General features: G+C 32.2%; 2 protein-coding genes across 6 annotated transcripts; one reads left to right on the forward strand and one right to left on the reverse strand.

The window, feature by feature from the left end:
* Positions 1-63: 63 nt before the first annotated feature.
* On the reverse strand, positions 64-11259 carry LOC131849201 (deformed epidermal autoregulatory factor 1). Its single transcript, XM_059199212.1, has 5 exons — positions 10387-11259; positions 10003-10248; positions 2105-2337; positions 1272-1470; positions 64-815 (listed from the first exon to the last, which is right to left on the reverse strand). Exons 1-4 carry the CDS (start codon positions 11102-11104, stop codon positions 1279-1281), a joined length of 1389 nt encoding a protein of 462 aa, XP_059055195.1. The 5' UTR covers positions 11105-11259; the 3' UTR covers positions 64-815; positions 1272-1278.
* Positions 11260-12098: 839 nt separating this feature from the next.
* Positions 12099-27393, forward strand: LOC131849341 (uncharacterized). 5 transcript variants are annotated; one of them, XM_059199391.1, is made up of 11 exons: positions 12099-12370; positions 14476-14595; positions 14858-15069; positions 15307-15515; positions 17467-17572; positions 18543-18760; positions 19828-20026; positions 21677-21766; positions 25601-25714; positions 26614-26802; positions 27051-27393. In XM_059199391.1, the coding sequence occupies exons 1-11, from the start codon at positions 12293-12295 to the stop codon at positions 27058-27060; spliced, it is 1545 nt and encodes a 514-aa protein (XP_059055374.1). In that variant the 5' UTR covers positions 12099-12292; the 3' UTR covers positions 27061-27393. The 5 variants fall into 5 exon arrangements, with proteins under 5 accessions (XP_059055374.1, XP_059055375.1, XP_059055376.1 ...); XM_059199392.1 differs by having other exon boundaries at positions 15307-15455; XM_059199394.1 differs by having other exon boundaries at positions 12284-12370; positions 14439-14595.
* The last annotated feature ends 462 nt before the right edge of the window (positions 27394-27855 follow it).

Below are 27855 nucleotides of genomic sequence, written 5' to 3' on the forward strand. Positions count from 1 at the left end.
TGAGAGGCTATATTACATTAGGTGACTATTGAAACAAATAATAATACACCAGCAGGAATCTTCTGTGACATTGCAAATACAAATTCCAGATCGGAACTTATAATCGTCCTAACTGTACATTAATTTACCTAACACCAATTATTAGACCTTTCAAAATGGTTTGTAGTAAAGTAGACACATTAAACAATATATTATAGTTCTATTGGACTGATTAGTCTGTACCTATGTGCAATCATTGTATTTACTATTTCGTAGTAAACTCCATCGAAAAACGCTATATCAAACAGTCGAAGCAGTGTGCTAATAGTAAGTAAATATCACACCAATTATAATCTTATTATTATTAAGAATATCACACCAAGTATAATGTTATTATTACACATCAAGTACATTAAAATTTTTATAAGTACCAAGTACCACTTGAGAGATAATTAGACTAATCGAGTACAATATTTTTAAACATCATGAATACAGAGAGATTTTAATATGCATCTCTTAATCATAGTAGTAGTCACATATACTAAACATTCAAGTCATATTCCGGGAAGTAATTGTAAGTTCATAATCCATTTTCATAAAATATCATCAGCTGTTGTTCATATTCATATATATCATCAATCATAATTCATGAACTTATTTATTGTAAATCCTGTTTTAAACCGTCTATTGCAGCATAGTAACGGTGAATACACACAAATGTATGAACTGTTGTGCCTCGCCCATTGTAATCCATGTAGAAGTTTAACATCTCCTCAGTACTGTAGACCTGATTTCAGGGACTGGATCACTTTCTAATGGGGCGATGGCCCATATAGCTGTAAAATTAAACACAACATAAATTAAAACAAATTGCTTAACTTGCACAATACATAATTGAAAGTAATGTAATAAATAATACTGCAACAAGTATATTAAATATGTCTTACAATAATTCAAACGGGAATTTAAAAAAAATATTTAATATCATAATACTTTATGATATTAAATATTTTTGCGTTGCCCGCGAGTATGTCAGCGTATTTATTTTTATAAATATATTGCAAATATTAATGACATTTTTGAAGCCTTACTAGCCCACTGGCTTTGTTATGAATACCTAACAAGGCGCAATATGGACACTGGCTGCGTTCTAAATGGCGTGTTTCTCAGCCTCGTAACTTTTAACTTTCCAAATTACTTAGAGTATCAATTTCAAGTAAGTGAGGTCGCTTATGTCCAGTGCAGGACAACGAATCTTTTAAATGATGGTGATGATGATATAATATACTAACCAGAATGTTATTGATGCTGGCTCTCAACTATCAGCATAATAGACTGGTGCTGCTGCGCATCTGTATGAATGGTGGGCACAGAGCGCAAGCATTCAATTTGGTGCGATGCCCAATCTTTCTTCTGACAATATGTAGAGCAGTACGGAGTACGACGGCACAGAGAACACTCTGCAGAAGCTTCTCGGTTGCAATTTGCGCACTGTTACAATACAAATACAATACAGAATATATTCATGACATCAGGGAAGTCAAAGGTATATTTAATTTTGGTATATTTGAATACAACGTTTTAAGGCGCAAGCCTAACGGCCGTCTCTCGGATTAATTTGGTTTGATCTTGATGTCTCGGGCACCATACACTCAGTCAAAAATGTAAATTTCCATAAAAGTTTTTTGGTGATTGGCAAATATAATGACCAAGTATATATTATGCGTATAAATGTATTATAGATTATTCATAAAACAATTATAAATGTGTTATCATTTATAATTGTTTTCCACCAGAAAATCACATCAAACACATCGTGGCGAAGGAAGACCTGAACAAGGCGACTGATTATGCCATAGAAGTCGCTAAGTTCCAGTCTAATAATATTAAGGTCAGCATTGACATAAAAGAATAATAATTATTTTCGATATGAGGTGCGTGACGATCATCATCAATTGCTGCAATAGACAGCAGGTATTACTTTATTCATAAAAATTGACTTGCCTCTCGTCCCCCTCCTACTTACTTACTTCGCTCTGGGGCCAGAAGATAATCTGTGAGAAGCGAGGTAGGCCCATGAATTAGAAATTAGGGTTTGAAGCAAGATAAAATTATATATAAATACCTTTTTGGATTCAGATTCTTCCACATTGTGCAATGATACTTGCTCAGCTTCGACCTGAGCATCGACGCTAGCCGCCAATAGAGCGGACGCTCGCTCCTGCTCCATGCGCTCCACCTGGCGAGCGCTCACAACTCTGACGTCATCAACGCACTGCTTCAGTTCGCCAGCCAATCGTACCAGCCCCTGACTTATATCTTCCAATCGCTTTAACACTCCACCCATGTCCGGCAAACCTAGTAAACAACATTGTAGATAAATATTACTGTACGACTAGCTGACAACACATAAGGGAGAGCCATCGAGTACCAAAAGTTAATTGAACTTACTATAACAAGCCATACCCTATGCGTTAGCATTTCTGAGCACCAAGTTATGCTTACTAGATAAATATTTCATTGTTATATCTTACTCCGATAACAGACGTGTAAATGCAACACAACGGGTTTGCTCCAGAAATAGTCACTTATTTATTGTCTGGCGACAGAGGTATAGATAAAACTCGATAACGACATAGTGCAAGGTCAAAGAATTCTGAATAACAGATTCTTTTATTGGAATGGCTAGCAAGCTATCAGCGAGTAGCAACCATGGCGTATCATAAACATACATACATGGAATCATGCATTGCCATTCCTGAGGACTAAGGTATCATGGCTCCATACCCTATAATTTCACTATCATATGATTTGTCACACGCTCTTGAAACACTACTTTAGAGCAATCCGTTTGATGTACGGCAGACGCAGGCTTTGCCAAGTCTACTTAGGTGAAAACTGTATTTTTATAACATTTGTATTAAGTATTTTGCTAAAATCACAGTCACTACTGACTTATAAAATTAGAGGTATTTTTTAATTTTAATTTATTTGCTTACACTGGCACACTAACAGTAACTTTAAGGGAAACCATCAAGGATGCTTACACTGGCACACTAACAGTAACTTTAAGGGAAACCATCAAGGGTATATGAGAGAAATCAGACCATCTAATTTGTATCTCCAGTTTTGTTTCCCAACTTACTAAACACATGATTTCTCAATGTAGCATAACCAATTGTCATGCATTTTGACCAATTTTCTGTGTAAGATATTTCAAACGTGGATTTGGGCAACAAAGAGCAGATAAAAAGAAACATAATTAAACCAAATAAATATAATTCGTAAAAATCACGGGATCTTACGACGCTTAATGACCTTGTCAAATTTAAGACAGTATAAAACCAAATAAAATTAGATAAAAGAAACAACCCAATAAGTTGTTCGCAATTGCTTGTATGAGTAAAACAAAACTATATTAAGTAGTTATAACTTAGTACATTAATATACAAAGAAAGTGAAGGAAACAAAAGTTAAGAGATTTTGTGTACGCGTTTGTGTGTACGTGTGTTCCAGATAATATTTAAGGAGCTTTTTATACAGTTTGTCAAAAGATATAAGAGTAGATTGGCGGAAATACTAAGATGATTCCTGACGAAATCAAACCGTCTAGTGGTAATATATCTCTTTCAAGAATAGCGTACTATCTTCTAAGAAAATATTACACATAATGTGGTGTTTGCAAAGATTATTTATATGCATACAGTATTAATAATTATTAAATTAAATAAGTTAGTTACATAATAATTACAGTTACTAACAGCCGTTTATAGCATACGATGTAAATGAATATCATAGCTAGCTATAGTACATAAAGTGCAACGCAGACAAGCGATACACCAGGCAATGCAATTCGGTCGATACAGCCACCCCTTGCCGGGCTCTCCACCGCAGCCCTGCGCGCTGCAGCTCTATCGCTCTATTATATAGCCGAGTATGTACTATGATATAGCACCCAAATAGGTTAAGCCGTTGCTTAAATTAGCTCGCACAGTCCCACAGAAAAAATCTAATAACCATTACTTACATTTCTGTTACTTCGATAAAGTCCCCCGCCCCCCACCTATCATATTTTTCTCTTAATATATCGTTCCAGTGCCTACAGCGATCAATAAACTTTTATATATAGAATATATACGTATAGAATAGATGTTTTCTTGATCCATTCGCAAAAATATTGTTGTTAGTCATACGGCCAATATAGGATTTTTAATACGTATTAAGTTTTCACTATTTATGTATAGTTTACACCTGTTCGAGATAAATTAATAGTAATACAAGGAAATGTAGATAATTTGAATAATAGTAAAATAGAAGTCATAAGTTAAAGCAATAGAAGCAAAAGAAGTTATATGAAAATCACTAACATATGCAATAAGTATTTACGTCCATTTCTATCCAGGAAAATATTTTAGTGTTTAATCATGTAGAGATATATAAGTAGGTACATATGTAGCTAAATATTATCATCTACAAAATTAATTATTATTCAGAATGAATATGGATACAGAATCATAACCCCTTTCAGACAGATGAGTTTTATTAAACCGACAGCAATAACCTAAATTATCATAATCTAACAGACTTTAACACTATCACAATAATTAATTATTCATACGGAGCAAGGTGCTTGTTATAACTAGTAAATAACAAACGATCGATCGCATTGCTTTAATAAATGCGTCATTACTTATACTCATCAAACTTTAGCATACTAGCAAAATTTGTAACGCAGAATCAAAATTATCATTTCGAAGATGAAAACGTTTACGTAACAAAGGTGGAACTTAGTTTTCTGAAAATTGTACTCAAATATTTTATGAAATGCGCATTTTTGTTCGTAAGGAGGCCCGTCAGTTCGGTTACTAGTACGATCGTACTAAAAATCATATTAAAAACTTTGATATTTTATCAAGCATGCTCAAAGTGCCATATCACTATATTTAATTATGTACCGCCAATAAATGATGATGTTACGTCGCATTTCTACATAGTATCATAATAAAAATTTCGAAATGCACCACAATAACTATGCTAGTGATCAATTGATAATCAAATTTCACATTATATAGCAAAATAATAATTCAACTAAGTTATGCAATGTAATATTTAAATAAACATCAATACGCTGAACATGATATGTGAAGAGTAGCAAAATTATCTTAGGTGACACAATATTAATATTACGTACCTACACTACATCATTCTTATCAAAAATAGTCAATATAAACCTTGCAATTCTGTAATTTTTAATTATGTGCCCGAAATAATACTGCGTTTCTAAGTAATAGTTTCATTATTACAGTCATCACTCATAATCATATATAATAATAGTAAACGTTTCCTATAATAGTAAGAGTAATCTATATTTGAAAAAATACCATAATTGTATCTATGTTTTATGTTAGAGTAACAATAGGAAACAAGCTGATGCCCAACAGATCGAAAATGGCAACCGTATGCTAAAACCCTTAAACACATCTTTTTAAATTATACATTATATCCTAAGACAACGCACAGACCAATAATCAAATTAATAACAAAGAACACTATACCGGAATCATAGCATACATAATTACAAACATATAAAACAGTTTATTTGAAATACAATCTAATTATAGATGGATTTTATTGATTAATTGCTTTGGGAAACAGGAATTTCGTATAATGAAAAGCAGTTCTGACAACCGAAACTCCCGCAAAACGGTAATGAATAGGCCAGTGCAATCCCTGACAAAAGAGACATAACTCTACCCTTGTCAACTGGCAAACTACCAAATCCTATAGTGATATGTGTGGGAAGCAACTATGCGGTTTACAGGATTGCTCATAGCATATAGAGCATCATTTCGCGGTATCGTATCATATCTGCTACCTCATTAGATGACCATTAGTCACAAAACAAAACGAAAAATATTGACACAAATAAGTTTCTTTTAGTTTCTATGTTGATTATCGCATGCCTCTTACTTATTATTGTATAATTATTAAAATAAACTTTTATTCATAAGAGCAACACAAGTCTCTTGCTCATTCTTCTTGTCATAAATCTGCACTCCGAATGAGTGGTAGAATAAAAAAATATGATTATTCAAAAATGCTTGTATTACATTTGAATAAAGATTAGTCCATTTCAATTTACATTTTGTAACTGCCTAATAGTTGTCATTTTCTAGAACTAAAGTGAGCCCTGTAACGCTTAATCAGCATGTGCTTAATTTGATTGAAATATTATATTCTATAAAAAAATATATAAAATACGAAGTTTAATACCTGTGTAACATATAGTAATCAGGAGTAAGTTTATTATCAATAGTTTTTTATCTTGATGTAACACGAATAATTTTGTAGTAAGTTAGTTTCAGTTACTACTTACTGTCAAGTACGCCAATAGCCATTATTTTCTACGCCTAACGCATTTTATTCGCCATTAGTTGCATATAATGCTACTTATAATAAAAAACTAACAGTATCATTCATAACAATAACGCAAGCCAGATAAGAATTTAATTTGATATCGCGACCATATATACTTTGCAAGTTTAAACTTTGTCTCAAATAAGGCTCAGTACAGCTAAATATTTATAGGAAGGTATATTAGTTGCATGTAAACCAACTAATAATAAAAAAATAACAATATAATTCAGAACAATAACGCAAGCCAAATAAGAATTTAATTTGACATCGCGACTACATTTCTTTTGCACGTTTAAACTTTATCTCAAACAAGGCTCAGTTGAGCTGAAAATTTTGATTGGAAGGTACATAACTTATAGCGAAAAAATTTAACAGTACCATTCATAATAATAACGCAAGTCAGATAAGGGTATAGTTTGATATCACGATAACATGTACTTTGCAAGTTTAAACTTTGACTCCAATAAGGTATAGGTAAATAATTTTATAGGAAGGTATATTAGTTGCATGTAATGCAAGTTACAATAAAAAAATTAACAGTATCAGTCATAACAATAACGCAAGCCAGATAAGGGTTTAATTTGATATCGCGACCACATGTACTTTGCAAGTTTAAACTTTGTCTCAAATAAGGCTCAGTACAGCTGTAAATTTTGATAGGTAGGTACATTAGTTGCATATAATACAATATATAATAAAAAAAAATAACAGTATCATTCATAACAATAACGCAAGCTACGTAAGGGTTACATTTGATATCACGACTACATGAACTTTGCAAGTTTTAACTTTGTCTCAAATAAGGTATAGGTAAATAATTTTATAGGAAGGTATATTAGTTACATGTAAAGCAACTTACAATAAAAAAAATTTACAGTATCAGTCATAACAATAACGCAAGCCAGATAAAGGTTTAATTTGATATCGCGACTACACGGATTTTCAAGTTTAAACTTTGTCTTAAATAAGGCTCAGTACAGCTGCAAATTTTGATAGGTAGGTACATTAGTTGCATATAATACAATATATAATAAAAAAAAAATATCAGTATCATTCATAACAATAACGCAAGCTAAGTAAGGGTTTCATTTGATATCACGACTACATGAACTTTGCAAGTTTAAACTTTGTCTCAAATAAGACTCAGTACAGGTAAATATTGATATAGGAAGTATATTAGTTGCATATAATCAAACTTAGAATAAAAAATTTACAGTATCATTCATAACAATAACGCAAGCCAGATAAGGGTTTAATTTGATATCGCGACTACATGTACTTTGCAAGTTTAAATTTTATCTTAAATAAAGCTCAGTACAGTTTAAAATTCTGATAGGAAGGTATATTAGTTGCATATACTGCAAGTTATAGTAAAAGAAAATTAACAGTATTATTGATAACAATAACGCAAGCCACAAAGTGTTTAATTTGATATCGCGACTACGTGTACTTTGCAATTTTAAACTTTGTCTCAAATGAGGCTCTGTATAGTTAAATATTTATAGGAAGGTATATTAGTTGCATGTAATCCAACTAATAATAAAAAAATAACAGTATAATTCAGAACAATAACGAAAGCCAAAGAGGAATTTAATTTGATATCGCGACTACATTTCCTTTGCAAGTTTAAACTTTATTTAAAATAAGGCAGGTGAAAATTTTGATAGGAAGGTATTCATTCATTCATAATTTAAGAGCTGTACTCTTGTCGGTGGAGTTCCCGACAAAAGCAGAGCTCGATTCTATAAGTCCTTTTAGTTGTTGATACGACATGACTCCAACTTTTTCTTTAACCTGCTTGATATAGCTTTGGCTTTCCCCTTCCTTTTTTTCAACTATTTTTCCTTCGATATTGTTAAAAATTAGTTCGTCGTTTCATATCAAGTGCCCCAACCTTTTTTGGGGTTAAGCTGTAGGCTACCAACGGGGTCACAGGTGGCGATGAACGGCCATCAGATGTGATGGTTAGCTGCGAATAGATTGAATAAGCCCGACCAAACAGCGGCAGAGGTTGTAGGAGGTTCATGGGAGTGAACCTTTTTATAAAAACCCACAGAAGTCTAACAACGACGTTGTGACATGGCGACAAAAGGCCGCCATCAAAAAAGTCTTCCCCCAGTGTCGGGCCGTGGCGTTATTTACTGGCAAGGGGCCGAAGAAATAGTTCTGGAAGTGGCATTGACCAGGTACCAGCGGGCAGGTCCCACTGGCCGCTGAACCACGGTGTGGAAGGCTAATGGGGGAAACCACCACACTAAATTCCCTACTAAATAGAGCATGGAATGGTTAAAAATAAAACTAAAGTTCTTAACAAGTTGTTCCACAAATTTCATTTGATGTACATAAGCAGCTATAATCTCATATATGAATAAATTATTTTTGAATTTGAATTTCACATATATCCCCATCCATGATAATGGGGACTAAGAACTTATGCCGTCATCTATAGATACACTCGTAAATAAAACCGGAGTGTCTGTTTGTAATATTGAAAGAACCGTTTTTTACTATAGGCATATGAATATAAATACGGTACATACACCAAAATAACATTTTTTACAATTTTTATCTGTCTGTCTGTCTATTTGTTCCAGCTAATCTTTGAAATGGCTGGACTGATTTGGACAGGACTTATTTTGGCAGGTAGCTGATGTAATAAGAAGTAACTTAGGGTACTTTTATTTCATTAAAATTATTTATATTAGAAAAATAAAGTTAAATTCTATGCGGACGCAGTCGCAGGCCCATCTAGTCTAGTATACAATAAATTTACTGCCTCATCTCCAGTTGTTAGGTAACTATGTGTTTTAGTTGAAACCAAGGTGAAATAGGTTCACTCAGATGACTTTGTACAAAGTATTCCTCAAACAAATAATAGTATATATTTGCTGATAGATTGATAACATACAAATAATAATATAAACATAATATAATATAACCTCATAATAGTGTACAATCAGTATTAAATACATACAGTGAATTTCAAATAATGTGAAATTTCTATGAATAAACTGTCCTATAAAATAACAGATATTAACATAATCTCCAAGACATAATCACCTAATACTGATATCAGAAATGATAATAATTTATATAGTAGTCACATTTTAATGTAGAGACTTTAAGAAAATTTATTGATCTAATAAATATATATGTATACTAGCTGACCTGGCAACTGCTATTCTACCATATAAATTAACATTGCTATTAAAAAATAGGATAATAGGTTGATGGTGAGGGGAAGGGTGAGAATTTAGGGTTGTATGTATTTTTAATGTCACATTGTAAAAAAAATACCAAAACTCAAAAATAAAATGTTAGGGGTGGACAACCCTTATAATTAAGCGGTATGAAAAATATATGCATAGATAATATATATATATCCAATTCTCAGACCTACTGAATATGCATATAAAATATCTTAAAAATCTAGTTAATCCTTTTCAATGGAGAATATGGTAAATAACATTGTGACATGAGAATTTTACAAATTAGATTAGAGATATATAAGATTTTAAATAAGTGTAGTAAATATATACTGGATATACATGTATTTATAGCCAGTTAATGAACACATAGTTAAACAATTATAAAAATATTTCTAACCTGCTAAATGGTCCGGGTGTGGTTCAGTATTCTCCAGGAGATGGTAGTCAGCATTATTCTCCAATCCTTCAGCAATAGACTGCCATGTCTCCTTTGTATGACTATTGTTACTAGTTTGATGGATGTTATCAACTTCATTCTCAGCTATAGTAGTATCGCGTTTTACTTTAGGCTTCTTTTCTTCCCCATCATGATTGGCCCGCCTCCTACGTTTATATGGTGTGAATAATCGAATAGGTCCCATAGCTGCATGTAAAAAACAAATAATGGTCCACATAATAAAGGGTTGTTTAGATAAAGTGAAAGGCTGTAATAAACTATTAAATCATGTTACCTATTTATGTATATAGACCATAATACTAGGTAAAGTATATAAAATCTCACCAGATTGATCATCGCAGCAAGCCCCGCAGGTACAGCTGGTAGCATGGGGAGTGAGTATGCCCTCATCGATGAGTGCCTGAATACTTCGACCACCAAACTTTATGGATCTCTTCCAATCCTTGCTCGATCCCCTTCCACATTTAGCTTCAAATTCACTAGGTGTGTACCAATTTCTACCATACTTAATGCATCTTCCTCGGCCACCCGAACCAAACCTCTGTTTGTGAAACTCTGCAGAGGTATTCTTGCATCGCACTGGCAGTACTGGCATGTTGGCAGTCTCCGCCCAAGACCTCGTCGTTGCGACCATCGTCGCAGGCGCAGATGCTGTCCCGGCTTCATCTTCATGATGAGTATTAGGTGATGGTGGATTTTGAATAACGATGTGGGTGGCTTTAATATCAGCTTCTGTAACAGGTCCCCCTGATATAAATCCATTATCTACACACAACATTGGCTTGAAGTGAGGGAGCTGGTCTGATGTTATGACGTTAAACGTAGTCCCCGTCAACAGCGTAGCAACGGGCAAGGACACGGGCACAGTGACCACACCATTTGAATCACTTGACAATCTGGTGGTTTTAATTGCACTCGCCAAGACAGCTCCACCACCAGACCGATCTGAATCGTGCTCGCTCGGGGCCGCCAGGGGATCGGGTTTGGTTACTTCGGTAATGTCCGGCATAACGACGTTGTCCGAACTCATACTCTCCGCCATCGCTTTCTTCCGCCCACCTCGAATTACACCCTTACGGTGCGACCGTATTTTGCACAATCACATGAACGTCTGCGATTTTAATTACAGCGACGCATTATACTGAACTTCGTTCCATCACTATCCGCCATAATTAATCGAAAAATGAAAATATTTCACTAGAGTACGCGACAGATAAGAGCGGCAAATTCGAATGTTGAGGTTTTTTTTATCAAATCATTGATCGTCGTATGACGTTCGGTTCTTGACTATTATACTGGGTAATCTATGACTTAAAAAAATCTATTTCAAGGATATTTCATTTTAGAAGAAGATTATATAAATAATTATAAAATATTAGGACAATTACATAAAAAATATAAATTTTTGGCTATAATAATTTTGTAGACCTAGCAAAGAAATGAAGAGATTGTACTGTATCTATGTTATATTAGCACAAAAATTGGCACCGAATTGGCACTTTATACTGCTGTGTTGTGGGTTTTACGTACATACTTTGTCTGTAGTCAAAATATTCATTGTATTATATCCCACTTTTCTTTAAATTTGATAATATTTGCACCGACAGGGCGACCCCTGTCGATAAGAAGACAATAATTTATTTAATGAAAAACAACATTGACACTCTTGGACTATTTTAATTTTTACACTACTATTTACATAAATTTAGCAACACTCGTGCATACAAAGGCTATTTAGAGAAAAAAAAACGGTAAAGGTTTTCTATTACAAAAAAAAACTTAAATTCGTTTAGATGCGTAGTTATATTTACAAAAATAGAGAACTACTATATTAAAATGATTTTGAAGAAAAAACTATACTTTATTACGAAAGTGAATATTGGCATTTTTTACTGTCGCAGGAACGCACCTTTTAGAAAGTCATTATTGATTTGTCTGAACACCGTATTATACGACTCAATAAAGTAGATGCTAATGTAGCCAGTCTCACCATATAAATGTATGTCTATTTGAATTAGTCATCGTATTCACGTAGCTTCACTTACGACATGTACGAAATTGCCAAACAAAATAGGAGGGAAATATCAAAAGAAACTATATTTTTTCATACATTAACGAGATATTAAAAATGCCTTCAATTATGAACTAGATAAGAAAATGTGAGATTTTCAGTGTATATATATTATTGTTAATCTTTCTGCTACTAAATTTTTCACATAATTATAATAAAATGGAAGAATTACGATCAAAACATAAGTCTATACAGACTGCTGCTCATCATATCGCGCTGGAATGTATACACCCCCAGGTTAGTTTATATTAGCCCATTTTGACAATTTAAATTCACTTCAACTTTTGCACCTATTAATTTAAATATTTTCCTTACAATTTGTTTGAGAGCAGCTACAGAGGTTTTTTAGTAGCGGTTCGTTATTTGTTGTGGTTTCCAATAATAAAAGACAAATAAAATCATTGTAAAATAATCCATTTATAGGCAATAATTCATTAAAAAATATTAAATCCAATATTCATTATTTAAAATTCTTATTATATTTATTCATGTAGTATAATGAAATCACTCATCCTAGTTCAATATAGTTTAATCTATAAATATAGAAAATAGAAATAGAAGTAATCTTTATTCAAATAAACTCAATACAAGCACTTTTGAATAGTCATATTTTGATTCTACCACTCATTCGGAATGTAGATTCATCACAAAAAGAATGAGCAAGAAACTTGTGTGTTGCTCTTTTTAATAGATATTTTTTTATATAAATAATTACAGTATAACAAGTAAGAGGCATGCGATAATTAACATAGAAATCGCTACACACTCTTATGCTTACGCATATGTAAAAAATATATAGATTTTTTTAACATTCTATAATGTAATTAATGTACACATTGAAGTATAATAAATACATTTTACGGTATATATACTATTTTTTTATTAAAAAAAATAATATATACTAACATCAGTACTTATAATATTATAAGTACTGATACTGATAGAAATAATATATGGTATATACCATATATTATTTCTATCACTTGAATTATATATCACAGACAATAAGTAAATAAAAATTAATGTATTAATATTACAAACATATTTAGTCCGTGTTTATTTTATATTGTCATTATTTAGAGTAAAACCAGTGCCAAGATCACTAGTTGGTGTGCTGTAAAAAATACAAGAATGGAAAATGTTCTTAGCAATGATTGCTCTAAATTTTGAATGTCTGTGCTCAATTCAGGCATTTAAAACATCTAATTTTATAACTCAAAACAAACTATATTATGTCTAATTTTTATAATTTGTATTTCAGTAGCCATGAAGAACTGCTGGACTATAATCTACACATAAGAGATGGACTTCAAAGTATCAAATGTTAATTTACTGTTGTGTGTTTATTACATTGAGGTGTTAGAACAACAAAAATGTGTAGGTAAAACATTATTTATAAAATGACAGATCAGGCACTTTTCCTAGTTTCAGGGTTAGGTTTTCTTAAATAATTTTTTTCCCTGATTAATTTTCGGAAATAATTAAAAAAAAATATATTTTATAATTAGTGTTCTACCTATCATTTTATGTTGGTACGAGGGTGTAATATAAGCAATCACAGCTATTATGTTTTGCTAGATTATGATATACATATTTATATTACAATGCCTCATTTGTAATTAACAATATAAGTACAATTCCTCTCATTGTTTGCAGAAAATTATATTAGTATAGCATCCCTCTAGAAACAGTTTAATATTTGCAAACAATATGTTTACATTAAGTATATAAATACACATATATATGCCTTTATATACACAACAGATAAGCTTTAGAACACCTTATTAAATGTTAATAAATAACAAGCATACAAATAGAGAATTTATAGATAACAATAAATTCAGATTTTTATTTGCATTATAAATACTTAAGAAAATGACAGAGTCTATTTCCAACAAATATATTATATGTTCAGTGACCTACATATTAATACAAAATGTATAATATCTTTCAGTCAAAATTCTTAATTGATGAAAAAACCCTCATTAGATCTGAAAGTTTGAACAATTTCACTATTATAAACTATAGATATTATATTAAAAATTATATTTAAGTATAACTATTATTTGCCTAGCACCTGTAATCTATACATATAAATGAAAACAATATTTAAGTATATATATTGTTTGCCTAGCACCTAAAAGCTCTACCTCTATAACTAGGACAAGCTTTATTCATTTTGGGAGTAGATAGTGGTGTGTAATATATCCAGGTTTATTTATTAATAATGATAAGTAACAGTGTAGTAGATTGAGACAAGCAAAGCTTTGATCACCTGCGTGTAGCACCAGCACGTTGTTCACAGTATCATTTGTCCACCATGTCTGTGCTATTGGGAACAGTCAGCTCACGGCTCCCCATACCACGTGCACCCGTACCCCTCCCCAGTACGCCTGCAGCATGCGTTCCAGGCTCACAACAGCCCAAAGATGTTTCACCCGAAGGGGCTTAAACCACACTTTGTGAGTAATATTTAATTTTACTTGAAAGCATTACTTAAATAATTTTTCATTAAATTTTAATAGTGTATTGATTTAAAATACTACTTCGTCTTACTCCGCAACGATGATGATGTGGATGGTTATTCTATGACGTCTATAGTGGTTGTTCATGTCTAGACTACGGTTATCATTTTTATAAGGTGAGGCGTAACATTGTTTATCATTCCAAGTTGAGTATGTAATATATCATGTAGGGTTGATTTAACTGTTTTGTTTAAAATAGGATCCTCGAGGCACGCCAAACGAGAGCCCAATCCTGGGCAGGGCACTATGCCTCACGCCTCGAGGCAGTCCAGTACCCGGCCGGGTGTCCCATCTCAACGAGAAGTTTCAGGATTCACTAACGCTCACATCCGACACGGATGCTCTCGTTGCCAAAATCAGTGCTATGTTTCCGACTGTTAGTGAGACACATATCAAAATATTGTTGAAAAAGTAAGTTTTACTGAATTACATTATCGATTTTATTATCTTCACTATTAAAGCATATATGAAATGATGTTGTTTTTTTAGTTTAATATATGTTTTGTCATTTTATAATAGGGCATCAATGTTTGGAATTTCAAGAATTCCTCTTTTGACAAAAGGAATCTATAAATAATATATAAATATTCACAATATTAATAAAATCTGGACATCATGAGTAAGTTTTTTATATCAAAATGTTGACAGATACTACAATCGGGAAGCGGTAGTCATAAGCGCGCTACAAGTGGAGAAACACCCAATAACAACCCCGGGGCCCCTGACAATGTCACCTTCTGCTGTAAGACTACAGAAGAGCGCTGTCGGCGTGTACTCGGCGCTGCAACTCGCTAAAGGTGTCGCCGGTTCTATGCAGGGCTCCAGTCACTTCACACCGCTGAGCGGCACGCCGCATGGTAGTATAACCGCATTTCCACCGACCCTACATCATGTATTACTCCACCGACAGACACAGATATAGAGATTTTTTTTTATTGTTGAAAATAAAATGAAAGTGATAGTGATACACACTAGCGGGGGCCAGTGGAGGATTTTAAAATGTAAATGAAGTCAAGTCAGTTACCACGTTATAGTACATTCACTAGGAATTATGCACTATTATATCCATGAGGAAACATGTGAATGTTAATGTAACACAATTTATTTTAATTGCCTTAATTAAAAAATAATGCAACAATATTGGCCCATGTTAAATATATCTTACAGAGATACATATAAAATAATGATAACTAAATGTATCGATCGTAAAGATGAGGTATTTTATGCGGTCCCGACGCTCTCGACGGCAGTCTGCCACAGTTACCCCGTTACACAACCGCCTTCGGCTAGTGGTCCTCAGTTTTTGGCCCCACCACAAACACTTTGAAGTCACTGTAACTCGATACCAGCTGCGTTCCCTTCAATGTCAGGTTACGCTTAGTCCAGATGTAGACGACAATGTTCTTGATAGCGTAGTGTAGGTGGGTCAGGTACATTGTCGTTGTCGATGTTGCGGCACGCAACAAGAAGCTGGGCCAGTGAGTGCAATGCCATTATGGGTTCAGATGGGTCCTTTTTATCTTTTGTACATTACGAACAATCCCCTACCCTCAGCTATTTAGATATACTTATACAATCAATTTTAGCATATTCGGACACAACACTGTGACATGCTTTGCAAGCATGTGCACTCACTAGTCGCTATTGATTGTACCCATTAGGTTACTATAGCAGGTCCCCTTAGGAAACATAGAATGTTTATTTTAGACACCCTTGCTTCATTGCTAGCATATCGCATGTATGTATTATATTTAATATATTTTTTAATTGACTCTTTGCTGCACATTTAACATTATTTATCAGTTTTTTGGGATAGATTGCTTTCTTACGTACTTTAACTTCTTTTATAAATGTACTAATACTTAATTTTAAACTTTCGTGTTTAATATACATTATTTAAATTATTAACCGGGTCTTAACACGAATAATTTTATGGCAAATAAAGAGTAACGTCGAGAGAGGTAAATACCTTTATTTGCCATAAAATTATTCGTGTTAAGACCCGGTTAATAATTTAAATAATGTACTAATACTATCTTTATCTTTCTTTACTATTGCAGGGACATTGTAAATATACACAATAGCACAATTAAATAAGTAAAAACTCTTCCTAATAATAATATGATTCGTATAATAAAATAATCTTTATCATCATTACATAGGATAAAACAAAGTCACTGTCGCTGTCTGTCCCTATCTATGCTTAAATCTTTAAAACTGCACAATGGATTTTGAAGAGGTTTTTTATAATAAATAGAGTGATTCAAAAGGTTTATATAAATGATACATGTACACCTGTGCCAAGCCGGGCCGAGTAGCTAATTACTCCTAAATACAAATATATACAGCAACTATTGTGGATTTTTATCAAATTTAGAAGGAATATTTAAAAAAATGGGCCAATAGTACACTGACCAAAATAGCTTTGTCTTATGAACCTATACATAGTTTATATATAACGTTTTTAAGAATATGTTGTAGAAATTATAAATTACGACTGTTAGAGATGCCTATGGACATAAACATGAGTCATCATCATCATCATCATCGCAGCCCGGAAGACGTCCACTGCTGGACGTATAAACATGAGTAATTACGATTAATTTACTTTGCGTTTTTCTGTTATTTATATATATCTATAAAGCACAGAATGTTAGTACGAATTCTGTCTCTGTACGTTGAAAATCACTGTAATGCTGCAATGTAGCATATCACGCAATACAAGCTATAGAATCATGTGTACAAAGACTGTTGAATAAACTTAAAACCTTAAACGATGAAGTTTAATGTTAGTTTCTAATATTTTAGGATCACCTTCACTTCTTCGGCCTGCGTCGGGCGCTTCCAGTTACTACGGCACTAATAGATCCACCGATGGTCAAGTTAAACATCAGTCACCTAAAATGAAACTTAAGTAAGTTCTATATATTATCGGTGATTTGTATTAGAGGTTATACCAGTTTGAGACATCAGCTTTTCACAGTAATTGATTGTAAAAGTTCATGCATCATCATTACATAGTATAAAATAAAGTCGCTGTCTGTCCCGATGTATGCTTAAATCTTTAAAACTACCTAACCGATTTTGTAGCGGATTTTTAATAGATAGAATGATTCAAGAGGAAGGTACACAGACATGTCCACTTGTACTCCCGTGCGAAGCCGAAGCGAGTAGCTAGTTGTAGGTATTATAAAAAAAAAATAGCCCGTGAGCCCGGAACGGATTGTAATCAATAATTTCCTCCCACTTGAAAACTTGAAGATGGTTATGATAGCTATTTTAACCATTTGAAGACCTCGGTGGTCTAGCGGTTTAGCACACGGCTTTACATTCGATGGTCGCGGGATCGATTGTAAGTACAGCACAAACATTTGTTTTCGTGAGTATGTTTGTTTGTATCGGTCTGTTTTATAATATGTATGTATTTACAAAAAAAATATCTATGTATTTGTATTAGTTATCTAGTACCCATAACATAAGCTTTAGCTAGCTTAACTTGGGTCTAGATAGCGCTGTGTGAATTGTCCTGTTATTATATTCTTATTATTGAGAAAGTTTTGGGCAAAGTCAATATTATTGACGAAATAAGCCTCTGGACTACCAATCAATCCAAATAATTAACAAGTAGAACAGGCTGTATATAGTGTGTACAGTAATTCAGATATTTCTCTAAAATGGCGGGCAGTGAAATTACAGGATACATGGCATGGGATCTTAGTTCCTCGGAATGCACTAGCGATATGACGGGCGTCTCATCATAAAGTGATGTCCAAGGTACCGTTCAAGTGTACAGGCGTTTGCCATTCTAATGACATTTGTAAAGTTATATTTAATATATAAAATATTAATATGTAACTATATAATTTAATATAATTCTGTTCTAGATACCTAAAGAGTATATTTCCTAAAGCAGAAGAAACATTGATCCTGGATGTGTTAGCGAATAAAGATAACAACGTCCAGAAAGCGAGCGAGGAGCTGATTTCGATGGGATTCCCCAAGAAAGAGACGATCATAATCAAGGAAAAGAAAGAAAAAGAAACTCCTCAGCCTCCAAAGAAGGTAGTCACTATAATGAAGACTATCGAAGAGAAGAATGAACGTAAGTTATCTTACCTTAATCGTTACTAACACTTTAAATGTAAAAGCATCAAGTAACAAACATCCCTAATATTTGTTAATTGATGCTTTCAAGCAAAAACTACTGAATCGAGCGTCATCAAACTTTGTACTTATGTTTTTGGAGGTATTAGAATGAACGTAGGATACTTCTTATTTAAATACAAATATTTCTGTATCAATGCGAGCGAAGCCGCGGGTAAAATCTAGTAATATTATAAATGCAGAAAATTTGTGGGTATGGATGGGTGTTTGTTACTCTTTCACACAAAACTACGGAATGGATTTTAATGAAAGTTCACAATAATTTACTAATTATACCTCAGAATAATAGGCTATAAAGTTCCAGCGGATGAAACCGCGGGCACACACACAACCAGGCAATACAGTAAACAGCTTATATATTGTGTTTTTTACGTATAAGTTATAACTATTACTTGTGTAACAAATACTTACCTACCTATTTTTTATATGTACGTTCAGAACGTACGCATTATTTGTAAACAATAAAAGTATCATGCAATCTATCTAGTAATTATTTAGTGATTAAAAGTTGCGGATTTTTGAACTCTTCTATATTTTCACTCATCTTCGTGAATTCCAGAACTGCTCAAGTGACACTATATATACATCTATACATATAAATAAAATTGGAGTGTCTGTTTGTAATATTGAAATAACCGTTTTTTACTACATACATATGAATACAATACATACACCAAAGTATCATTTTTTAGAACTTTTGTCTGTCTATCTGTCTGTTTGTTCCGGCTAATCTCTGAAATGGCTGGACCGATCTTGACGACGTTTTTTGGCACGTAGCTGATGTAATAGCAATAAGCAGTAACTTAGGCTACTTTTCTTTTAGAAAAATAAAGTTTAATTCCACGCGAACGAAGTCGGATGTACAGTTAGTACATTATTTCAAATGATGTTTAGGATTTTTTAAACCTTACGACTGACTGACATTTGTAACAATTAACTTCAACTTTTACTCATCAAATAAACCTTTTCAAGTGTGATATAAATAAATATTAATTAATTTTCAAGTTAAACAAAAGCTGCTGAAGAAATACGACAGCATTGCGGAGCGAGTGATATCAATAGCTCTGGATAGCGTGGACTACAACGAGGAGAGAGCAGAGCAGATCCTCAGCGCTGTGCTCCAGGAAGAGGAGGCACCGAAGGTCTCAAAGATGGTAGAAGTCAAGGATTCGAGAAGGCCTTCCCAGGTCGACATCAAGAAGGGGTAAGTTGCATGAAATACTTTTACATATGTTGTATGAGTGGCTACCGACTATCAAATTAAACAATATGACACTAAAAACTACTTGAGATTTTAAGATTTTACTAGCTTAGTACCTATACAATATCCGCTGAGTAACCAATAATAAATTTAACGAATAAATCGACCTACAGTCTTTATACTAAATATTAAATGTACCATATGATTGCTAAATCATTTAATGTTAGACATAGACATCTATATAAATATACATTGTCAATAAACTCGCTTTTAAAAAAAAAGTTAATTAAATTGAGATTCTTGCCAGTTCTTCTCAATTGGATATATATACTGAACTGGACGATAGGGGATAAAAAATATAATACAAACATTTTACGTTCATAAGCCGCTAATTTGTCCTACATGAATAAAGCCAAAAAATTACGATAATAATTTATTTTCGCTCTGTCATTCTATTTACTTCCATTGTTTAATAAAATCTATTATTACGAAATGTACGAATACTATTAAAACCATAAAAAAGTTATCAAATTCAATGAAAAAATCTAAGATGTGTCTGAGTCGTTAGCCACTCAAATAATTACATTAACAAACCATGAAAAGACTAAACAGATAGAGATTTAGTACTATTTGAATCACTATAAAATAAAAAACTTCCTTTTTTATATAATATATAGTAAAGTCATAAAATTAATAACTATTCTCACATTAAATATGTTATGTTACTGTTTAGTCTTTTATATTTACAGATTATAAAAACAAATTTGTACTAAAATTTGTAATGTAAAATTTCATTATGATATATGTAAAATTTATTTATATACAATGAATATTACATGCATTGTATAATAACATACCCAATACTAAATTCAATTCGATAATACTGACATAAACAAAATAATATAAATCATTTAAGTAGTTATAAAAAGGGTTATTAAGGGTTTAAATACCCATAGTTTGAGACATACTGATGATAATACAATATTTTAATTGTTTTGCCATTGCATAGATAATGAGTACAAAATTGATTATATAATCAAATCTAAATGTATATAATATAAAACACAAATTGAACACTTCTTAACACTTTTCTAATTATTTACTTAATATCCAAATGCTTTTTAGCTTCTCACACCAATGTTGTGCAAATATTGATGTTATTATTATTAATTTATTTAAATAAAACACTTTAAACATTGTATAGATAATAAATATTAGCTTTAGCTGATGTGTCCATTGCTGCTGTTATTATTATTTTAAAACATAAATATTATGCAAATTTTCTCACATTTAGATAAACATGAAAATATGTATGTAATGCATATTTTATATAATGCGAGCTAATGCAGTAAATTATTATTATTAACATATAAAAATAACGCGGTATTTGCACAACACTACATACATCATAAATTATTTCTATGATGGGGTTGATGAGTTTAAATATACTAAATGTTTCTACAATAATATATGAACAACATAGTAATACCATATAAAAAGTGAATAACAAAATGTTATAATACATTCCATTCTAATCCATATATATATATATATATATATATTATTTTATATATATGTTACTATGATCGTACTGGAAACACGTCATCAACCCCACCAAAGCAGTCACCCTCACTCATACATTGCGTGCGTTAGTGTGTGCGCCAGTGAAGACCCGCGAGACCCGAGCCCCCTGCCCGTCGCCCCCGCAGCGCGCCGCATCAAGACTTGGACAGAGCATTTGAAGTATGTCTGCTCGTATGCATGCCGGTTCATGTTGGTACTCGTTATCATATAGGGTTGTAATAAACACGGGTTTTGCACTTGATAAAATTAATTTTACACATTTACTATTCAACACACATTAGAACGCAATGCAAATATGCTCATGGACCTTACACAGAAGGTTACTTTTAGATAGTAGAACTTTAAGATAGTAAAACAGTTATATTTTCTTGCTTAGTAAGAGAGCCTGCAATTTCTAATCCCTATAACATATCTGTTGGTATTCCGATTGGTATAAAACAACTATTAAATTTTAAAAGAAATCGTACCCAAATCTGTTAATGATATTAGCGCGCACAAATACACAGATAAGGAATCAAAAACTCGTAACAATAATTATTTTGGACATTGCTACATGGATAATAATAAATATAAACAAAATAATAAATAAATCCAAACAGTTTTCTGTTATATCTTTCTCGGTTATCAAAAGCCATCAGTTTCAATTTTCTAATACCTAGATAGATATCCTTCTACAGCCATCTTGAAGACTAATTGAGACCACTAGCTGGCAAGCAGTAAAAACTAAGTTACTTTCAAATACTTAACGTTTAACGTTAGTATGGTATACGAATACACAAGTACATACATATCATTACGATATCAAGATCTTACTAGTTTCTCAGACCTACTAAATATGCATATAAAATATCATAAAAATAGGTCATCGAGTATGGTAACTAACATTGTGACAAGATAATTTTTATTAGAAATTATTTGTTTGTTAATTGTTACTCTTTCACGCAAAAACTATTGAATGGATTTTGATGAAATTGTACAGTAATATTGCTTTAGTATAAGCAATATTACTGTAATAGAAAAATAATATAATAGGCTACAAATTTCACGCAGGTGAAACCGCGGGCATTGCTAGTAAGATTATATACATACCTATGCCTGTCTATCCATAGTGTAAGTAGCAGTTTTCCGATTACCTTAACCTGAATTTGAAGGTCATCTATTTTGGAATATTGCTTTGACAACAGAGCCTGGATCGATACCAATGAAATTGGTATGTAATATACGATTGTATGAATTTTAATACCATTGAATACGGCTGCGTAAATAGCACTAACTTAATTTATAATAATTCTCATTTGAAACGAATTCTAATTGGCTATTTGTTAAAAAATTCTTCACATAATTGTCTTAGGTTGGATAATTTTTAATTGTGATAATATCCTTGATGTACATGTTCATGTATAGGAGCACTGACTCTCAAACATACGCCGCTACCGTCAACTTTATACTATTATAAAACCCATTTAACGTGGTATTAGACCCAAATATTTTTTACAGTATGTTTGTAAAAACTCCGAGTCAAATTAAAATAAGTTAACTTTTATACCGTGATATCTGTATTAGTTTAAAATTATAATTTATATATACTTAAATAACTACAACGTTGTGAAACTGTTTATATCCCAAATAATTGTATAAAATAAAACTTTGAGAACAGCTTGTGTAGTGTGACGACGTGTCGCTAACGTACTACGCATTAGTGGTGAACTGTGACAATGGAATAAACGTTTTTCTTAAATATATTTTTACCAAATTATTATAGAAATAAATCTGGATATCTACCAGTGTTTAACAATTCAAACTGTTTTCGTATTTATACGAACCTACGACGAAACAAAATTTGAATTTTTACGGTAAAAGCTTCGCGGTCTTTATGTATAGTTATTTTTTTGTATAACAATATACGACGTCATTGGGTTGGTCATTTATAACTATAGTTAATAGTGTCATCAATAATACTGTCAAGTATTTATTCCGCGATATAGATATATATATATTAAACGCCTATTGGGAATGAATTAATTACATATATATTGTAACAGATTTTCTTTTTTGTTTCGGTACCACTAACTTCTCACCGATCGATCCCCCTTCCCATTCGAACTGAGTCCGAAATGACGACAGCCTGAGCCGAGGTTCCAATTTATAATCAAGTACTCTCAGACTAAAGTTTTTTTTCTGTCGGACAGAAGTTGCCATTCGGCCGCTCAAAAGTTCGGCGGGTTTCGAGTGGGAGAAGCTGTAAAGACAACTGCGGCTAAAAGTATTAGAATAGTAAAAAAAAGTTTATAACATTTATATATACAAAGAATTGTCATTTTTATTATCAAACCATATCTGCTTAGATTTGGCCGTGCTTAAACTGAAATTTTGAAAATAAAGCTTTATAGCGTTGCTGGCGAAAGTCAATAAAAACATATCGCGTTTATGACATCGGGGTAAAAAATCACTTAGTTTTATGTATAACAAACTGAGGAAATTTTTCGATGAAATTGATGTTGAAATCCGAATATAATTTCTGAAGGTATATACATATAGAATAAATCAAATCATTATAAATTTATGACTGTTCAATATATTTAGGTAAATTACAAGATATATGTTATCGTTATTGGAATTCGCAGTCAGATATCTTATCTGTTACTCCTTGTAGACATACATTTTTATTTAACGAAATACCCAAAACATTGACTTTCTATACTAAATTGTGTTGTGTGTATGAACTCTCCTATCAATCACTGTGTGTTTCAATAATTCATATTATAATATTTACTAGCGAAATAAATTTTTATTTCAATAAACTTAACGAGTCCTAACATGAACGCCTGCATAAAACCTATTGTGACAAGGCAGTACAAGTCTAGGTAATAATGTGTGTGGCAAGTGATATGTATTATTGTGACGTGATTAGATGACATTGTCACGATGTGATCTCATATGCATGGTTTTTCTGTTTATCTTATACATTTACTATAATCTTTGTTGACTATATAACTACTATATAGTGTAGTAATAATTAGGTTAATTGTTCGTTTGTACTCCATTTATGTTTAGCAGATGGGAGACTTGGTATAAAGTTAGCAGCATGTGTCATGTGTATCTTTGTCTCACGTGTGTGCAAGTATAGTCTTAGTTCACTTACTATGTAATTTGTAATTGGTATTGTGAGTATTTATAAGTAGATATTTATTTTACAATACATATTTAAACCTTAATACTCAGGAATGAACAGATGTTGGGGTGTCTCTACAAATTTTTCAATGTTATGTTTTAAGTTCTTACTTCCATGGTTTAAAGCAAAAATAAAATACGTGACCACTTTACTCCGACTGCCTTATTGTTAGTTTTATGTAGAACAAGTCATGTATAAATTCGAGTAGATTTTCGACCACCAGTTTCATCTACAAACGTAAATGGTCATAACGTATAATTCATCATATTATTATCTTAATAATTTAACTTAGTAGTAATGACATACATAAGGCAAGTGTAGGTATGTCGGTGCAGATTATGTACTATTTTTTTTATAGGTATGTACTTGCAATATATTGTAATAGATGTTAGTTGACCATAGATTATGGGTAACGTAGTACAAAACTATAATTGTGCTCATTTAATAATATAGCATCATTCACACGTAGTGTTGTTGATTTTAGATTTCACAACAATAAAATCATTATATTCATGATCATGTTATATTTGTTTTAGCTTAATTACGGACTTTTTTTTATTTTTGAATACTTTTCACACATATTAAGTAGAGAAATATTATAATAAATAGTATTTGTTTAAATATTCAATAGGGACGCAGTTGCATGGTTTTCTTCAATTTATAATAGGATATGTATATTTTATATTTAATTAAAAAGTATTCAAGTAGTATTTATTAATTATACCAATAATATCGAATTTGAGTGCGATATAGTTGAAAGTATTTGTAAAGTAGTGTAAAATTTCGAAAGATATGTACGTGACAGTGTGAAAATGTTTCAGGCCGATCCTGAAATCCAGTAGCAGTACGGAATCGAAACATAAATCGCAGTACAGCGTCCCGAAAAATGGACCGAATCCTACGCTTCGACAAGGCCCTAAGGACAGTCTACTATTGTATGTATTATGAAAACTATACTACTAACATCAACCCTCTGTTCTAACAGTACAGAGTTCAAAATTTAGTTAAATAAATTAGACACGAGACGCCAAAAACAGTAATGAAATGGTACCAGAAGAAACGGAAAATTCAAAACTCTCTTTAAAACATTGTACTGTTAGAAAACCTATATCCGTATAACCCACATTTATTCTCGTGTGAATTAGAACAAGAAATACCCTATTTTTTAAACTAGGGAATGATCTATATTTATGTTATATTACTTTAAATGCATCGTGCAAATCATGAATATATTAATATTATCTTTGTATATTATTAAACCGTAAAATCGTGAAAAGGAGAAATTTTGTTGTATAGATTGTTATTTAATTACAAATGTAGATACTAGTGGTATTGCAACTCGAAATTCGACCATAATAATACATACATATTGAACGAGCAGTTATTATCAATTATAAGTATAGGAAATTTCATACTCCTCCGCCCGGCAATTTTCGTAAAAAGGAGTACAAAGTGTTTGCTTCATGTGTTAATATATAGATACGTGTATGAAGTTACAGGTTTCTTCTTCAACTAGTCTATACATATAAATAAAATTGGAGCGTCTGTTTGTAATATTGAAATAACCATTTTTTACGACATGCATATATTATTATGAATATAAATGGGGCACATACACCAAAATACTTTTTTTACAATTTTTTTTTGTCTGTTTGTTCCCGCTACTCTCTGAAATGGCGGGACCGATTTTAACGGGACTTTTTTTGGCAAGTAGCTGATGTAATAAGGAGTAACTTAGGCTACTTTTATTTTAGAAAAATAAAGTTAAATTCCACGAGGACGTAGTCGCGGGAACAGCAGTTACTAATATAATCCGATTACTTAATCTCGATAGGTTGGACTATATTACATGGAATGGTCCCAACCCTGATCTCAGGACGGGCCAGTCTGTCAAGCCAGAGGGTCCAGACTCTCGAGATCGGCCTGTCACCCTTGCTCGAGGACCGACCGGCCTTGCGAAGGGACCTGCTGGGATTGCCAAAGGGTCCATTTATCAGAAACTTAACAAGAAATCAGCTAAAATGTAAGTCTTTTCGTTTCACCATAATGTTGGCAAACAACCCGGCTTTTGGGTTGGTAAACAATTGCAGTTGCCTATAGACGCTAGAAACACCAGGGAAGTCACATTAAGCATTTCAGACCGTAAATTACATTATTTATATTACAATGTATAGCCATTTATAATTAATAATTAAATATTTTTTGAAATCCATAGCTTAGCAAGTACCTAATATAAACGAATTTATAAATATTTTCCCTTTTTTTACACAGCGTAGCCTGAGATGTGAGGAGTAGTAGTATTAAGTTCACCGTCATCCAGTAAGTTTTGAATATAATTAAAATAGACAAAGCAGAATACTTGAACTTAATTTGGATTTACTACCAGCTTTAGAACGTTGTATTACTTTATTTTAAGAGAACAAAACACATTGTAACTTCAATATTAACTTCAAAACATTATTACTAAAGTTTATAATTTACCTAAACATACACATAATCTAAACATTAACGACACAATATAGGAAATAAAAATTATAGTGAAATCGATAATCTTTTCCTATTTCAGGTTACTTTATATTCCTATTTATCTTAAATTAAAAAAAAATCTTTATATAGTCGATATCGTCTTTTTTTTCAAATAAGTCATCTATATCTGTACACATTGATGTACATATAAAAAATATCCATTTTAATAATCTACAGTAGGTCAGCCTTATTACAAAATTTAAGAATATCTAACTTTAACATTATCGTATTTGCCTTGCCTTTATCCCATTATTTGGGGTCGGCGCAGTATGTCATTCTCTTCCGCTGATCTCTATAGGCCCTCATATCTGAGCATACTCTCCTTTTATTCATATCATCTTTCACACAATCCATCCATCTTTTTTAGGGCGTCCTCTCCTTTTCACTTTATCCACGTACATATTATACACATCAATGAGTATGGAAAATATCTAACTTTAACATATAATATTAAAAATAAACAATCATATTATAGTTCATATTATTTTATGAGTTTATGTTATCATTATTAGTGCCCTTCGGAAATAATAAAAAAAATAATAAAAAACTA

The sequence above is a fragment of the Achroia grisella genome, unplaced genomic scaffold (assembly GCF_030625045.1).
Source record: "Achroia grisella isolate CSIRO2021 unplaced genomic scaffold, CSIRO_AGI_Agris_v1 utg640, whole genome shotgun sequence".
Lineage (NCBI taxonomy): Eukaryota > Metazoa > Arthropoda > Insecta > Lepidoptera > Pyralidae > Achroia > Achroia grisella.